General features: G+C 36.3%; 1 protein-coding gene across 1 annotated transcript in view; it reads right to left on the bottom strand.

Moving 5' to 3' along the window:
• The window catches only part of csmd3b (CUB and Sushi multiple domains 3b), a gene marked incomplete at its 5' end in the record, with an annotated part of 443617 nt that overhangs the window by 218616 nt on the left and 206066 nt on the right, over nt 1-18935 (bottom strand). Inside the window, 2 exons of the mRNA XM_084423901.1 lie at nt 4621-4698; nt 18086-18198. Of these exons, the coding sequence (XP_084280027.1) occupies nt 4621-4698; nt 18086-18198 (191 nt within the window). The remainder of the gene's footprint in view (nt 1-4620; nt 4699-18085; nt 18199-18935) is intronic.

Genomic DNA, 18935 nt, shown 5'->3' with positions numbered 1-18935 from the left:
AACAAAAACAAACATTCCGACACGGAACGCACATTTCAAAGTAGAATAACTGGCTATTGTTTTTCTGAGAAACAAGTATGGAACTTGTAACCATGTTGCCTAAATCTCTGTAAGCATTTTATGGTATTTTTATGCTTTAGTACAGTAAAAAAATGTTTTTTGATATTTTGCATATCTTTTTAAATGGACTTTAAATAAAGATGAAATACAGTTAAGCGGAGCTGTTTATAGATTTAGAACGTGACTAAATAAAAGCAAGCAAGTGCTCTATGAAGTTACAATATACTATAAAAAAAGAAAAAAGAAAACACTTCAACCATAATAATACTTTTTAGGTAAAAATATGTATAAAAATGAAAAGGAAAAACATTTAAATAATGAAATAGTATTCTATTAGATAGCTTCTATTGATAAGCGTCTGCTAAATGAATACATGTAAATGCAATGTACCATTACTTAAAACACCATGTTTTGGCATCATAACTCAAACTGGTGTGTTTAATTAACTTATTTGGCAATGAAATCTTTCTAATTACATTTTAAGTCTTCAGAACTCAAAATGACAATTTCTGCCTGTAAACAGTGCTGATTGGTAGTAACACAAGCGGTAAATATCTGGCCTTTGTGAATTTCCGTTACGCAGAGTTGAAAAGAGTAACCTAGGAGAATGTTAAATTGGTAGGAAGACGTTAAAATATGTCTACACGTTTGTGTGTGTTTTATATGTTGTATTCCATACTGTACGTTTAGGGTTACAATCAAAGTAACTTGAAATTCCCCTAAAAGGTCAGCGATTGCTTAGTGGACCGCAAACTTTCAATCTTAATTCTATTAACTGCATGATGTCATGGAAAACCAACATTTATATAATATGAACACACTTTGTTCCACACAGAAATTTTTCGCCTCAGGGCTCATTTGGTTTCTAACACTAGATTCTGAATGCAACAAGGCAAGTTGCATTAACAATGAAGCAAGATGGGCTCTTCTCAGAAGCATATTTAAAACATATTCCAAAAGCATTAGAGGCGAGTCACTTCTCTTGTCTCCATTTGATATGTAAGCAGTAATCCTGAAGTACAGAGTTCAATTTAAGGCCATTTTAAGGGACCTATGAACGACACAGTGCCAGAAGCACTTTAAACCATTATACCCAGCTCTACAGTACATAACAAAAGACCCTCAACCTGAAGGTGTGTCTCACAATACGGTATATATTTAGAGTATCTTTAGTTTTCAAATTCAAAGCTAAACTGCACTGAAAGCAATTTTCAGCATTTAGCTTTTTGCATTTTATTTGCCTGTCTCATGAGTTTGAGAAATGTTTTGCACTTCTGAAAGCACATTTTCACCAGAATGTTTTCAACACTACATCTAAAGTCCCGAGTAAACTTTATTTTCCGCGTTCCGCTGCGTCTCGAGCACATTCGTGTTCGTACAGCTTTCAAAGTAAACTCAACGCTGATGAGCGCGGATGGATAAGGAGCCCTTAAAGGTACTGTACATGGTGATGAAAAAAATAATTATTTCTATGCTTTGTTGCGTTTTCTTGCAAACTTTTGCATTCCCCTGAAAAAACTGTTCGCTCGCGTAACCCTCTGCGTTCCCCCTGAGAAACTCTGTGTTCGATCACAAAACCTTTGCGTTCCCATGCAAAAATTTTGCGTACCCCTGAGAAACTTTGTTCGCTCGCAAAACATTTGCATTTCCTTGCAAAGCATTTGCGGTCCCCTGGGAAACGTTGCGTTCGGCTCACAAAGAACTCAAAAGTTGTGCGAGCGAACGCAAAGTTTCATAGGGGAACGAAAAAAATTTGCGAGAGAATAATTTTTCCTCCCATCTTATATTTTTTCCAATCACAAAACAAAAATGATGTAGAAGGATATGCTGTTTTGTATTGCTCTTTACACACTCTTCTTTGACTACTGCACAGTACATCACAACTGTGCATATCGCCATCTAGTGGACTCTTCTGTCTCAACATTCATCTTGCACTGTTGTACGCGCACAGACCGACGACGGAAATTACACCATGGCCGAAGTATACTTAAGGCTTAAAAGGCTTCAAATTACCTCAATAGCTATGACAAGTAAAAGGAAAATGGAAGCATTACAAGCTTCTTATAACGGAAAATGCCCGACATAATGGAAGGGTTGCTCACAGTGCATTATTCCCAACAATATGCAAGTGACAAGAAAAATAATGAAATAGTGGATATTTCCCGTGTTTGAAAGCTGCAATCTAGTCTGATAACTTTCACAATGGGTGCTAGATTAGAACCACATGGTGCAAACATTGCTCACTGTGTTGTGTTGTTGACGGACAGAGAAACTGCTGGTTTGGAAATGGCAAGGGAGATTGGTCATGCAAGCAATATCAGCAGATAACGATCCACAAATAAAGCAATGAAAAAAAAAATTTAACCGAAATCGAAAAACATGGCACTCACTGACAACACAATTACATTCAACGGAAAATACGAAGAGCACAAGCAAACCAAACAAAATAAAAGAGTCAATAAAAACAAACATGACGCTGTTGAAGATCATTGCAGGTTTTTATATATTTGGTCAACGGGAGACATGCTGTTGTAGTTTGTGTGACTGTAGCTGCTGATCTTCAGTTCATTTGCTGGGACTGTCTTTGCAGAAAAAAAAGTCTATTCTAACCGGATGGCATAAAACAATCTTTCCTTCTTCATTTTATAAGGAAATGTTTCATTATTGGGAGTTTCAAACTGGGGCCCAGGAGAGGGCTTCAAAAAATATACAATAAAAATAAATATAAATACAGATTTACAGTAAATAGCACTATAAAAACACAAGTTTATTATAAACACTATAAACAAGTTTATTTTCAGGGTTATATATATTTAAAATAAAATTTTTCCCTATTTTGTGATTTCATATGTCTTTAGTACAATATAAAAAAACAATATAAAAACATAAAATTAAATTATTTTTACGCAGACACTATGTTTGTCTTCATAATATCATGTTTACTATTTGACTTACACAGTGTAAATGGGTCTTTGTACATGACAACATATCTGCCTTTATATCTTATTTATTCCATACCATCATATAATATAATGATATATTTAGAGGCATCAAAAAGTTCGAAATCCCCTGATTTAGGGAATCAAAAGAGCTTTTTATATCTACAGGACTGGCTCCATGTTAGCACTACTGTTTTAATAATTGAATACATACTAAACAGTCATTGAAATAAAAAGCCAATTTTGAATGTTACAGAGACATACGAGTGCATGCTGGAACATGAAAGTGAAGAAACTTGAATTTGAGTTTCATGTCGCTGTCTTGTTTAACCAAATTACGTAATTCTGTTTAAGTGAACTACGCTCATAAATGTCTGATGTTTGTTGTATAACATACTTTTTCAATTCTTAAAGGATTAGTTCACCCCAAAATGAAAATTTCCTAATAATTTACTCACCCCAATGCCATCCAAGATATCCATGTCTTTCTTTCCTCAGTGGGAGAGAAATTATGTTTTTTGAGGAAAACATTTCTGGATTTTTCTTCTAACAATGGACTTCATTGGTTCCCATCATTTTTAAATCCAAATCAATGCAGTTTCAAAAGTCTCTGAAGTGTTTAAACGGGCTGTACGCGATCACAGCTGAAGAAGAGGTTGTTATCTGGCGAAACGAAAGGTCATTTTCAACAAACAAAAAAAATGTACCTTTTTACCTTCAATAGTTGGGATTGAGCTGATCAACAAACGGACAGGGAACTACGTCATCACGTTGAAAGGTCACGCCGGCAATACTATTTGAACTACTATTCATCAGAATGTTATTCATATACTATTCATATTCATATTCACTGAATATATAATAACAAACAATACTATTTGAACTATCCTCCTACATACGGTCGCATTGTAAACAGTGGGGCGGTACTTCTGCCGGCGCCGGCGTGACCTTTCAACGTGATGACGTAGTTCCCTGTCCGTTTGTCCCTGTCCCTGCATTGATTTGGACTTAAAATCGATGGCAACCAATGAAGTCCATTGTTAGAAGAAAAATCCAGAAATGTTTTCCTCAAAAAAAACATAATTTCTCTCCCACTGAGGAAAGAAAGACATGGATATCTTGGATGGCATTGGGGTGAGTAAATTATTAGGACATTTTCATTTTGGGGTGAACTAATCCTTTAAGAAATTCCATAATTTAAATAAATATAACCTCTTAGACCAAAGGGCTTCAGCTGCAGGCATTATGAAACATATTTGTTTGCGAAAGTAAAACGAGGAGAAGCTAAACCTAACTGGATGCCGATTTAAAAATGAAATTTACGATCATATCACAAGCCACAAGGTCACTCCCTCGTTATGGGGTACAAATCACAATTTTACGGTAAACTGCCATTCATGCTTTTGAGGAAATAACTCTCAGTGGGGGTGTTGAATTAAATCGCCTGGAAACTTCAGCTTGTGAGATTTTCATGGGAACTGAAATTCATCTGTGATTCTGCCGATAAATGCTTATCAGCACGAGATGATCTTGCAATGATCTTACGGTCACTGTTTGCTGTAATCGACTCCAGACGAGTAACACAGATTTACCATAAAATAGTAACAAAGGGTAGACTCACAGATAGAAAACTTGTTGCTGTTGTCTTTGCCAGGGAATAATTTTACTCCTCTAGATTTGAAATCTACAGACCTTTTCACTAGTTAAAGGGGAATAAAGATGAAACAAAAAAACATGAAATCAGGTGAAACAGATTGTAAATAAACTTGTCAGCATTGAAAAAATAAACCATCATCAAGCGCATGAGAGAGAAGAGCAGACAAGTATAGCAGTGTCGACAATTTCCAAAGTGCTCTGCGAACAGAAAATATGGCCATGTGTTGAATAATAAAATGAAAAAGTGAGATTAATAAAGGAGTGGTGGGGGACAGGACTTCTGTTCAGTTGTCAACCTTGACAAGGGGAAGATTTCAGCTTGTGCTGCATGTCTACACCACTGGATGTGAAGCAGACTTTGTCAAATGCCTCTCGGAAGTGTTTAGGCCGCAAACGTCTGCCAAGGTATTCCTACGGGAGGAAAGTGGCTGTTTGACATGCATGCAGAGACAAATGGCACGGTCCTTGGGGCTAATCCAGACGAGCATGTAGCCCAGAATGTCAAAGGTCAAACAGAAGTCTTGTTGGGAATGTAAAACCTATTAATAATAATAATAATAATAATAATAATAATAACAACTAGTCCACTCTGAATATTTGAAAACATCGTGGAAAATGCTTTCTCTGCATTAATGCATCTTTTTCCCTTTGTAAATGGTGCATGTCATTAAATCAGCGAACTAATAAATGCTTAATGAATGCAAAGCAACACAAACAATTCCTGGTCGTCACATTAGTTATGGGAACACGGACCTGAAAATGAACCCTGGTGATGTGATGTGACAGTGACTAGAACTCGGGAAAATTAGAGCTTCCATAAATTATGTTATATCGGAGTGATTTTCTGTCAGTAAATTCTTCTGTAAGTAATATTTTGAACACACTGAACTATAGCAAAAGCAAAAGCAATTTTACACTTTAAAACGGCATCTGTGATATTTTTGGCATTGGGATTTATGAATATTCCTAGAAAACAACTGTGTTTCCCATAACAGAGCAGTACATTTTTGTCCTGAAGTGGATGACACAGGAAAAAGAGAACATGGTAGAGCTCTTGACTTTGTGTAAACCTGAGGTGTAGTCTTAGAGAGGCCATGCAAGTGCAAGTTCAACAGTAGCTTCCTATAGACACATTTTTGTTGAAGAGGGGCCTAAATTTGAGAGTTCAGACAGCCTATGAATATGAATGAAATACGATGTTTGCCCACCCTTACATAATCTTAAACATCCACACGATCTTATTCCTTAATGACATAGATTTGACCTTTGACAAGTACGAACACAGCAAACATTCAGATCTGTGTTCTGACCCAGAGAGAGCAGATGTCATGTACAGATATGAAACAGCTTCACAAACAGTCTTTTCAACCACACAGAGTCATTATTTCTGCATTACAATAATTGAAATGATCACAGAGGCAGTGGGATAAAGGTTTACAGCTGGGATATAAACAATGTTGTCTACGGTATAGCGATAAATAATAGAGTAAATCACCTTTTGAAAGTAACTCGGAGCTTCAAATAAAGACTGTATAGATTACATTGTTACACCAGTAGGTGGCGACATGTGACCGTTAAAAAAATGTATAGTCATTGAATCATGCATGCAAGAGATTCGTTCAAAAACGCTGTTTTTGAAGTATATTTATAGGTGAGTCATTGAATCTTTAAAAAAATTATAATTTATTAGTTGTCTATTTAAAAATAAATAAATAATAATAATAATAATTGTGATCCTCAATCTAACCATAATTAGCTCTATATCAAATTGTCAGTGCAAAAAGTCAGAAGTAGCAGATCAAAAACATGTATTATAGCCACTCTAAAGCAAAACTGCACTAGTTATTATACAGCTGATCCTGGCCCATTAACATCTCCTGGATTTAAAACGATGTATCATCATTTCAAAGTACAAATAACATTATAATAAAGGAATGGTCTGGGTACAATGCGTTTTATAGACAGTATTTGAGGCATAATGCTGCTAGACACAGAATATAACAATCTTTTTCTTTTTCTTTTTCTTTAAAAGTTCACAATCAAATCACAGTTGCAGCAACACCAGTATCCAGAAGGCTGAAATGCATGCTGCATGTTTAGGATGAATTACTAAATAAAAATATTTAAGTTTATTATTTGAGCTATAAAGTTTAGGGTAAACCAAGTCTAGAGTAAACCAACATTTTAGAGGTGGTAATACATGTAAACAGCAACTTTTTGGTATTCTTGCATGTAAAATATGCATGCATATATAAGTCACCGAAGTAGATAGATTGAATACAACTTTACACAGATACAGTAAGTTATTCAATCACACTATAGTCATATGCAAACATGTATAACACAAAGCTACTCACCAGAATTATGGTGATGGCGACAGATAACTGTTTTGAAACCGAAAGCCATTTGTCATAGGATATTATCACAAATGATATTTCAGCATATATTTCAATCACTTTAGACATCTCCAGTAATTTGCTCATCACTTCTTGAGCATCGCAAATGGCACAAAATGTTATACGCCATCAATAAAGCTATTGATGCTATTCTAAAAATAGCAGTAAGTTATTCAATCACACTATGGTCATATGCGAACATGTATAATACAAATTTTCAAATAGTATCAATGTATTCTTAATTTTTGTTTTGTTTTTAAACCGAGGGATTGAATTTATACTGAGTTGAATTTATATACTGTATGTAATCAACAGCATTATGCCAGAATTATGCCAGTCACCCATAAGTACTTCCTGAAGTTGACGTGTATGTATATATATATTTTTATTTTTTTTGTACTAAACTGAATATCTGGAGGACGCAGGTTCAGAATGGCGGGTGATTAATACACCCACAGTATCCGGTTGAAAATGAAATCATTCTATCAACACCTAATGGAACCTCACTTTCATTATTGAGCATCCATTAACCACCCACTGGATCAACACATCACCATAAATAAATAAAAACCAATGAAAAACGTATTTCGGAAAAAGCACTAGAAGATTTCAACATGAACTTGTTTAGCATTCATTTGAATACGCTATTGACATAGGCACGCCTAGATCCAATTATTCTGTGGATGGAAATTTGCTCTGGCACCTATTTCTACTTAAAAGGGTTATGCTGAATAAATCATTTGACGCGAGGCCTGCAAATGAGACGCTCCGCAAGTGACAAAACATTAAAACTGAGGATAGGACTGTTGACCTTAACCAATGACATGACGTTAAACCACTTTTTAAAGGTACATTAAAACGCACTGAAATTACACATAATGCTAATTGTGGTAATACTTACTTTAAACTTCAGTTATGATCACATTCGGTTTCAGCTGCGACAAATCATCCCTTAACAGTGCTGAGACATTCTATCATTATAAACGTGAGTAGAAACACTGACATGAAATCATAATGCATATGATTAATTCAAAATTTTGGCAGAAAAAGCTACTCACCAGAATTATGGTGATGGCGACAGATTACTATTTTGAAACCGAAAGCCATTTGTCATAGGATATTATCACAAATGATATTTCAGCACATCTTTCAATCACTTTAGACATCTCAAGTAATTTGCTTATCGCTTCTTGAGCATCGCAAATGGCACAAAATGTTATACGCCATCAATAAAGCTAAGATCAGACTATAAATGCACCAGACAACCCATTAAAACACAATCTCATTCATTGTAATTCACACCCAACAGCTTGGATGCAACATCAGCAACCTGTATTGGAAAATGCACATAAATACAGTATATCCGAACGCACTGTAAAATAAGCTGTTCTACCCCAAATATGCATCCATATATACAGGCAATAAAGACCAGGCTTTCCACAATTACTGTCTATTACCTGTCAAGCCAAACTTTCCTCAAATTATTATTTATGCCACCGAACTGACATTTTACATCTATAATTAGACATGTAACATTTTCCCGAGCCTCCACATGTGTGACAAAGAAATTTCAACACCTATTCGGGCTTAGATCGCTTTTCAAACACTAATTAATTAAAAAAGCGAGCAGCTGTCAGCAGCTAACCAAGGTCAACATAACCAGGGTTTCCTGGAAATGACTGCTCCACTGAGCTGCACAGTACAAATCAAATCTTCAAATCCTCTTTACAAGGAGCTCATCAACTCAAAGAACCTACTTTTGATGGGTTCGAAGGTTGTGTTATTGAAAAACAGTGGTTTTTCTTGTTGATGCACAGTTCTGCACAATCGCACCTTCACCTGTTAGTTAAGCTAAGATTTCAAAACACAATTAGCAATCAAAACTCCCACTGAAAGTGCATTCAATCCGCTTCGCCTTTGATTTGATATGTACATCAGGTATCTTTGATGCGATCTCAGAGACATGTCCTTGCATTGCCACCTTATCTCCCTGCCGAGTCCCTTGGCAAACTATCCCCATGTCCATCTAGTCAAGGATAGATTACAGTAATTGTTTTCCGCCCTGGATGTCAGATTATTAGCTGAACCAAAGTCAAGAGTGGATCCTGCGCACCATTTGTTATCGGAAAGGAAATAGTGATACTATCATATTTCCCTGCCATAACACTGACCTTCACCTTCTCACTCTCAGGCATCATTACATAACATCTCAGTTATGGCAATGACGGTTTAGCATCTGATTCGTTTGTCCTTGTAGATCTAACTTAAATGCAAATTACAGTTCCTTGATCTGCTTGATTATGCTTTTCATTAAAGCGGTTACTTCACACCTGGCAAAATGAGTTTTTTAATAAAACTTGTCTACCTATAAAAAGACATTTAAAATCGATACCTTCCGTCGCGTACAGGTATAAAAGCTGTTGTCATAGTGGTACATTTTTACCATAATGCGCTTTAAAGAGTAGACAACATCTAATCTTACAATAACCGTTTAGTTAATAACCCTCTGCCGATCCGACGGTCCGTGGACAGGGATGCAAAAATGCGCAAGTACAATCTGTAGTTTTCACGAAAGCCCCGGAGCTGTCAAAAGACGCATTTTTCTTCATCCAGCGGACATTTGTGATCACATAAACGGGAATTTCTCTGTCTTGGGTAACACAGAGAAAGAGTAAATGTTCTGTTTCACGCACTTCCGACATTGTAACAATACAAAACAGATTGAAAAGTTCCACTTTAAACAACTGCCCCTAATAAAACCATTAAGATAAACGATGAACAGAGCAGAAGTATAATGATACTTGAGGAAAATTACTGCTTTCTGGCCATTACTTCATCTAAAAGCCTTCCTGAGTGAATTCTGACATAATTCTTGGATAAATCTCCTCTGCTGAGACCAAACGCGCTACTCTTGTCTAGAAGTAATGGCAACACTGAGAGCTATTAGAGTTACGGATATATTTCTCTCCTGGGGATGTTTCCCATTTAAAGACTTATACACCCCCTAAGGACTCGGACGCTTACCAAATCTCTGCATTATCAATATGGACCCTAATATCAGCTGTGGTTGCCATGGGAACACAAGCTATGACCGGAGAATGGCCTTATTGACCCCTTCGAGCAGAAAACTCAATCACAATAAAATGTGTTTTTCACAGTTCTTGTATTTACAGTTACTGAAGAAATTCAAGTAAGCGAGAAGAAAACTGTAAATGACCTACAAGGTGAGATAAATACTGCTTATGTTCTTAAATTGTGCAGTTTGATAGCTCAAGGGCAACTTTGGTTATTATTTCTGCTTCTGTGAATAACCTGTACAAAAAAGAACCTTCTGTGTGCCCTTAGGTTGCTTAAATATGAGTAAACATTAATAAACTCGACCAGTAAAGAAGATAGCTTGAGCTTTTGTGTTGGCTATGATGTTGGCTATGATAACCATATCAAGCATCGCCCTGTCCAAAGAATTATGTATGGTATAAATATAAATGAACAATCACCCAGCAGTTAAAGCATGTTTTTATTTTCCCTCTTGAAAATCATTCATGTTATCTGATTTCCAGCTGTTCTTCTAAATTATTCTGTTTAGAGAGTCTCTTCATGCTTATTTAGCCTGGTTATCAATTAGGCCGCAATGTTCTTGTAGCCAATATGACTAGATATAAAATGACTGTTTTCAGGACATTTTCTTTCCACTTAGCAACAACTCACCCATATTCAAGCAGAAGGGAAGGGGAAATTCAGCTCTAAAAATTCTTATACTGTCATTTATTTCAATGGACTGTTTGCACTGGTTTTATCAAAACGGAAGTATTTCCTGTTAATGTGCAAGGCCTATGATATATGATAGAGCATAATATGATATATGAGAATAATATGATAACAAATACCAGTTTGCATCATCAAGCAAAATTGGTTCTAAGCATTTTATGAATAAAAGTCAATAGAAAATTATGTTTAAAAAAAAAAAAAATCCTAAAACTCAATAATTAACTTAATAAACTGAATTATGAAATGGAATTACCTAGAAAACAGTTTGAATGGAGTCTCCACCTTAAGCCCTTAAGATGTTTAAAATTCAGTTTTTGAATTAAGTTTACTTTTATCCTTTTGACATTTTTTTCTCTCGTTTTAATAATAAATTAAAGAACATTTCATGAGGTTTGTACTTGAAACACGAACATTTAGTGAATGAGGTAACAAAAACAAAACGATTTACTTAGATATTCTTGAACAAGTCTCAATGTGTTATGAAATTTAAATTTGACTTTTGTGGGATTTAAAAAAAAATCAAAGTAACTTTGCAACTGCATGTCAACTAACTCTCATTAGAGTATTAGTAGAATATGTGTTTAATATTCTAATGCTCCTCAACAGACATTATATTAACTATCAAGCTTACATGTCAACTTTTCCTACAGCTACCTAGTGTGTTGAGAGTTGAGAGTTTGTTGACATGTAGTTGCAAAGTTACTTATAGTTAGTAGAATGTCTAAAGTGGACTATCGAAATAAAGCATACTGTTTTTTTTGTGTGCTAAATGTTAATAACAAATGAAAATGATTTTTAGTGTTTCAGTGGTTAGTATAAAACCATAACCAGAATATTTGAGGAATATCAACACACTGCTGTCTTGCATGCACTGTACAGATGGTGATGGGCAGTTTGGCACTGAAATATTCAGTACGATTTTCTGGGATTTCACTCTGTTGCCTAAAACTGACACAATGTTTCAACTCCATGTCAAGTTGCTTTTGCCTAAAGCTTAATTCCCAGGCACAGATCCAAAAGACACTGAAGCCAGAGTCTGTATTCTATTGTTTTGTATATAGGCCTAGAGATGTTCTGTCAAGCCCTACTGACACACTTACAGTACAATTCTGACAATGTGATATTGTTTGTTTTATCATGTTGTTACACTGATAGGAAGTATCGACAACTTTGATCTCCATATTAGATTCATTTTAAATTTCCAATTCTCCAAAGGCCACATCGCTCGAACAAGCATAGCATAATGTTCCAAGTGTTTGACATTTAGAGGACATTTTAACCGCCCATCTTAAGCAGAGCAGGCAGTGGTGTGGAGCATACAGACTGTTTGCTGGAGTTTCTGTTGCACTAATGGCATTAAGTTAAGGAAATTCTTGAGGAATCGTGTCTGACAGAGACCTAGCGGAGTCCAGCCAAATAATTACGCCCCTCAGGCGAATTGTGAATCCGATACAGAACATGCTTCCACAATCTTGCTCCCAGTTTGAAGGGAGTGGCAGGAGTGACCATCAAAGGAGGACTATATTAGATGTGGCAGATCCACTCCAGGAAAGGCATGACTGGCCACAAACGGATTCTATTTCTAACTGACCTACTCTGAAGCAAAAAGTGTTGCGAAGTGTTTGCTGTGTCATCAGAAAGATTCAAGACTAAGTTTGGTAGAAGAACTCGATTTGCACATTTGCAATTCTTATGGCGTTATGAAAGCTGTCTTCCTTGGCCCTTTGCCAAACTCTTTGCCCTAGTTTACATGATGTATCTTCGATTATTCTTCATTATCATCCTCACCTCTAAATGACTTAGGCTTGAAGGAGAAGTGCGCTTTGCGAATTTGACACCACTACCATCTGTACATGCAAACTCCTGTGATTATTAAGTTGCTTTTGGGGTTGAATGATGTCTTTTTTTTTTTTTTTTTTCTAAGGCATTTCATTCTTGTGAGATGCACATGGAAAAAAGCTCTCTGAGTACCAGCGGCAGGTTGCCAAAAAATAATTAAATAAACTGCGTTATTTTATGTATAATTCAGAAACCCTAGTTATTAGCAACACCGGTGGCCGTTAGGTGAACTGCAGCCAGCAACTTATTTCTCGCACACACGTTAAAGTAAAAAGAAGTTGTAAATGCCTTTGCAGCGATATGCGGTTAACGAACATCCAGACTCTGCTGAGAGCGACGTTTAGATGAACGTAAATATGTGCTGCGCACTTTCCTCTCAATAACATAATAAACACATAAAAAATGACAGCGGTGAGAAAACGGTAGTTAAGAAAGCATCTGATCGTAGTGATGTGGATATGCTTTCACCAGCTGTTCACTGGCTTCATGTCGACAGATGAGGTCATTAAAATTACACTGTTATGGTAGTTTGATTATTAAGTATATTTGAGACTGTAGACTATATAGATCTGGCTTTGTGAGACTATAATTTGAATTAATTCCTTTTCTTAGCATGACACATTGACTTTACAGTGCAGAATAGCTCTTTCAGCATTACCCTGAACATTGTATAAGCATTTATTCAATGTGTCACAGAACTGAAGAGAGGATCTTGGAAGCGCACGTAAACGTCACATCCTTTGGTTTTTCCCGGGAAAAACAAGTCCTTCACATAAAAATCAGTTCGGGGAAGGTCTCGTTTTTTAAAGTTTCATTACGAGCGGTTCTCACATTGGTAATACAAAAAGCTATTGATACATAAACATTCTTACAAATAGCCCCTTCAAGAGACACCTTAGGTGACAATACACTATTTATTATAACTAAGAGTTTTGTAACGAGGTTTCTTGCAATTGAGCCCAGGTTTGATCCGGACACAATTCATTATTTAACATTTAAAAATGATTTAAACAGTTGAATATATTATATGGTATGCCAATTAATTGATCAAATTAAAATTTCAATGCACATATCCATATTTGACAACAAAAGCCCCGAAATAAGGAGAATTATACTGTCAAATAAACTAGTTTAGATAGATCGAGGTTGAGCAAAATTTCTGAATCAAAGAATTGGCTCCCTTTCAATCCATGAGTCTTAATTTGAATTAAATTGTCTACAAGCCACAGAAAGTTCAAGTGGAATTTGTATTTTTTTTTTGCCGTCTGAAGGAATTGGGTGTTTTATAAAGTCTGTATTTATCCTGAATTTTAGGAGAACTACATTTGACCTCCATTTTGCTACTGTACTCCTTTAATTGAATAATTTCATTAGTTCAGCTCATGGTCAGAGCTGTAGCGCCTTACTGAGAATTTGATGAAATCTTATGAATGTGAGACCTTTCCTAGCCAGCTTTACTAGCATGCCTTCCAGCTAGCACCACCAAGCCTTTCCGGGTGATCCAGAAAACAGCAGCATGTCTGGACTTCAATCATCTGAAGAACATCCGTGTCACACTCTTTCCACTCGCTGCCCGTAGCCGCTCGCATCAAATACTCAAGCCTCTGATTCTGGCATAAAGGATTTACATTCCCTCTCGTTCCCTGCGGTCAGTGAATCAACAATGCCTGGTGGAACCATCACAGTACGGCACAAGGTCACTTTCAAAAACTCAGAAAACCTTTCCCAGGAGCATGTGACGAACTAATAGAGATGACCGATACAGATTATTCAGAATGATATCTAATAGTTTGATTGAAATCGCTACAAACTATACAGGGAATCTTCTCATTTGGTGCATTGCTATAATATTAGAGTTTAAAATTAACAACAGCCCAAACTATTATATTCAACTGCTATTTATTTTTAGATATTATTTTTACAGTCAATTTAAAACTGAAAAGTTTGTATACAACTCAGTTGCACATAAGGTAGTTTTCATAAATGCTTTTCTTCATGAAAAATGTGTTCAAACATACATTTAATAAGCTAGTGTTTTTTAACTAACTAACTAACTAACTAACTAACGAACTGTGAACATTGGAAACATTTCAATGCAACGTTAAGTGACAATGTCACAAGCTGTTTTATTGCGGTTGAAACACTGAGCGATTACGTGAGACGTACATGTCGGTAAAATGTACTGTATCTTTCAACATACCTTTTGGTGTTCATGCACTTTTTTTCATGCTGTCACTTGTAGTAAAGAGGAAGAGATGACTTTTAAGTCACATTTAAGTGCATCAAAATGTAAAAACGGCTATTTTTAAATAATTGGTCGATGGCCAATAGTCAAAATACTTGCTTTTATCGGCTGATATCGAGTATTGGCCATTACATCAGTGCATCCCTACTAACTAACTGCACTTTTTTTCTTTTTCTTCAAAATAATAAATACAATATTTCTGGATTTATACTTTTGCTCCTGTTCTCTTAACACTAGAACTGCCATGGCGGTCATTTTGACCGTTTTGAATTTTATATCTGCAATAACTTTGTTGAAAAAATAAACACAATCCTGCTGGTACCTGACTTTTCCTAAAAGTGTCTGTATTTTCATTGAAAATGTTTTTCATATAAATTACACATAAGGCAAAAAAACTAATTAACATATTTACCTATTTCGGCCATAGACGGTCATATTGACCGCACGGAATTTCGCGGTATTATTATAGGCTATACCAATATACACAACAATAAAATGTGGTAAAAAATACACTAAACATATTCAACAACAAATCATTTAAATGTAATGATATTCAGAACAGAACAAGAATGAAAAAATAACTAGAAACGTAGTGATGTGAACAAAATGAAATAGGCCTACTTTATAAGCGAAAGTGAAAGTAAGCGGCGTTAGGCTCACGTAACTCTCTAATTAGAATAAAACATTTTCAACATTTGCGATGTATTTGGATGTTAAACTATTCTTTATTATAGGCTTTGTAGGTTACTTCACTCACGTTCCAATATCGACGGAAAAAATCATCCTCTTCACATGCGCAAAATGGTACGAATTGTACTAGGCTACTGACAAACTGAGCAGTGGAATTTTTATATGTTAGGTTGACTATTTTATTATTATATTTTATTATGGCTATAATGAACAGGCTGGAATGTCAAGATTACAATGCTGGAATATGGTGTGTGTGTGTGTGTGTGTCGGCGGGCGCGGGCGCGATCGAACAGTGGAAACATGAAAACATAGGCTGCTCCGTCATTTTGTTCAGGACATCTACGGATATTTTTTATTTATAAATGTTTAATTAAACTTGTTTAAATGTACAGTTGGGTGTTGTTTTGTTTTTAAAAGACATCCTAATACAATAAATGCATTAATCTCTCAATTGGGTATTTATCATTAAAGATATAGAGTTTGGAATCTAGCGGTCAAAATGACGGCTTGCGGCAGTTCTAGTAGTTATGGAATTCTGGCACTTCTAGTGTTAAAACTATATGCATGATTCTTATTTCTACGTCCCTTTAGATAACAGTGATTAAAAAAATATGCTAAAAATGAAAGAATGTTGTATCATTTTCTTCAATAACAGAAATAATGACTACAGTAATTTGTGGGGAATCCCCCTTATTTTTTAACGTAAGCGTGGGCAAAGTCATTTGTAAATTGAATGCGTCTGGCTTCCGGTGTCAGCCGCTTCCAGTTATGTTTTGCTGTACAAATCAGCTCATTATGCTGCTTGATATTGGTATTTTTCTAATGTATTATTAAATTGTGGCAATTATAAACACACTGGTTTGTAGCGCAAATAGTTTCACTGCACTTTGTTATTATTATTCTAGCTATTTCCCTATAGCAGCTAATGAATCAGAAGTCTGTGTAGCTGCTTCCGCGTCGCAAAATAAGCCGGATAGCTTTAGGAAGTCGGATTCAAAATATAATAAAACACGTCAACCATCCCTTTATTTGTCTTGTTACTGGTTCACAGGCAACACGCGCCTGGACTGGCCTCTGAGTTTCTCAAATGGAGGTAGTCTGTGTGTATTGAAGCCAAACAGCCCTGCCAATAACAGCTTTATTTTCTGCAGATGAGCATTGCCATCAACTGGCATCTTGAACCAGCAACAGCTGGTTAATGTGAATAAGAGTGGAGAGGGCCGAAATGGAATGGGCTTCCATTCTGATGGCATCTCTTTCAGATGAATCAGTGGGCAAAATTGGATTTTTTCTGGGCTGTGTCCTGAAGCGCAGTGCAGATGTTGCTTTCTGAACCCGATCACTCGTCCCGGTGATGCAGCGAGTACCTGCTATTTCACAGTCAAAAAACATGCCAGCTCAATTCAATGCAGCAAGCTTCTAATCACCACTCTTGGATCATCCACAAATCAAACAAATCCAATCCTATGGCCAAACTTCTGCTCACATTTTCAATTATCCAAGATGATTGCATGTCTATTTAGATGAAAGGATATAGAAGCAAACTGACGTCACAAAGGTCTCTCAAGTTACGCAAAGCATTTCAGGGATGCTCATACCAACTGGTCTATTGAACGATTTGCATATCTGGTTTGTAATGTAGTTTAAGTTGTAGCATCATGTTTTTTTACTTAAGACTCAGAAAAATGATCCAACAACCTAGAAGACTTTAGTATGTATGCATTTCCATATAAAACAACATTATGCAACACTTAATAGCATTGATATGTAAGGGTTGGCAAACAATTTCATATTTCACTCCAGACCTCCACAGAACAGCTCGAGCCAATGGTTGTGTAGACACTGGAATCGGGTTTATGGTAAATGTGTGTAAGTAGTTCACAAACACAGTACGCAGCCAAGCACATGAGAAAATTATGGCTATGGATGGCCTGTCAAAGCATAAAACTTAAAAGCGGCTCGCTTTTCGCCCCGTTCTTTCTTTCAACCCCCACCATTTTATTACATTTGAGCTTTTATGAGAGAAGCAAAAAGATAGCTACTTTCAAAAGAAAGAAAAAATGTGATTTGTTGTTGAGAAATGAGTTAGTTTGGAGAAACGGCACAAAAGAAAAAACAAAACAAATCAACTGAAAAAGGAAAGAGGCATTCAAGCATTGGCAACAAAAACAACACTTTTCTGAATCTGAATGTTGAAAGTTATTGCAAAAATAGCCGGGTGAGCTGAAGTCAATGACAATCAACACCGTTTTGAAATATCTTTCTCATGCTTGAATTAATTAGACATCTGGAACAACAATGATAATTGATATTAAAATGTGTTTAACTCAGAATTTCAACTTTTTTTGCCATCTTTAATGCAAATCAAAGATAATTAATCATGTAATTAATTATCTAGAGAGGACAATCTAATAGACCTTCACTGCAGTGTTCATAGGAGCAAGACTAGACATGGAAACCATGCATTTGCAATGATAAAGCGAGCAGCTTACCTTGATAATGGGCGCTGAAGCCTTTGTATCGATGGTTGCTGTCAGTAACAAAGTGTAACCTCAGCCAGTTCTTGTTGCTAACAATAGGAGATGGGACATTCATTCCGGATAGCCTGCGAAAACATGAAGGAAAGCTCTTTACATTTGTTACCGAATGTCACACATTAACAACCACAACGAAAAACATTTATAATAAGGTGGCATCTGTCTAAACGGGCTGTAAAACTCACGTTTTGTAGATGAACAATGATGGATAGCGCTGTCAAAATGAGTTTAAATGATCTGTCTGTTTAGGCTGTAAAAGTAGATGTTTAGGTGGTCAATATTTTATCTTCTGAAGTATAAAACTTTCTGAAAGCTCATAATGTACTACCAAGGTCACTGATCTAATACTCTGACATTTTGAGGCATGGCACTGGGGACATTTAACAGAGTACAAGCACCTTAACACTTAGTTCACCATTACTCATGGAGTGCACGTCGGGCCAGACACGGCCAGCTCGCTCCCTGGACACTTTTGAGGGGCGGTGGACACACACTGGAAATGTTGACAGGTAAAAAAAACATTGTTGTGTGTGTGTGAGTGCGCAGTGTGTCGTGAATCAGCGTGGCGCTGCAACAGAGGACAGAGGTCATTCTATCCCCAACCCTCCACCCATCAAAATGCTCCATCTTCATCCTACATCTGTCTCACTTTATTGATGACTAACTGGAGATGTCATTAAAGGACATGGCCACATGAATCACACTTTAATGGCCTTCACAGGCTGGAGCGGAGCCATATCATTACTGTTATCTTTCTCTCTCTCGCTCTTGCTCTCTCTCTCTCTCTCTCTCTCTCCCTCCCACA

Source organism: Rutilus rutilus (assembly GCF_951802725.1).
Source record: "Rutilus rutilus genome assembly, chromosome: 11".
NCBI lineage: Eukaryota > Metazoa > Chordata > Actinopteri > Cypriniformes > Leuciscidae > Rutilus > Rutilus rutilus.
Note: the sequence above shows the minus strand (reverse complement) of the source record. Positions and strands in the feature narration are given on the sequence as shown.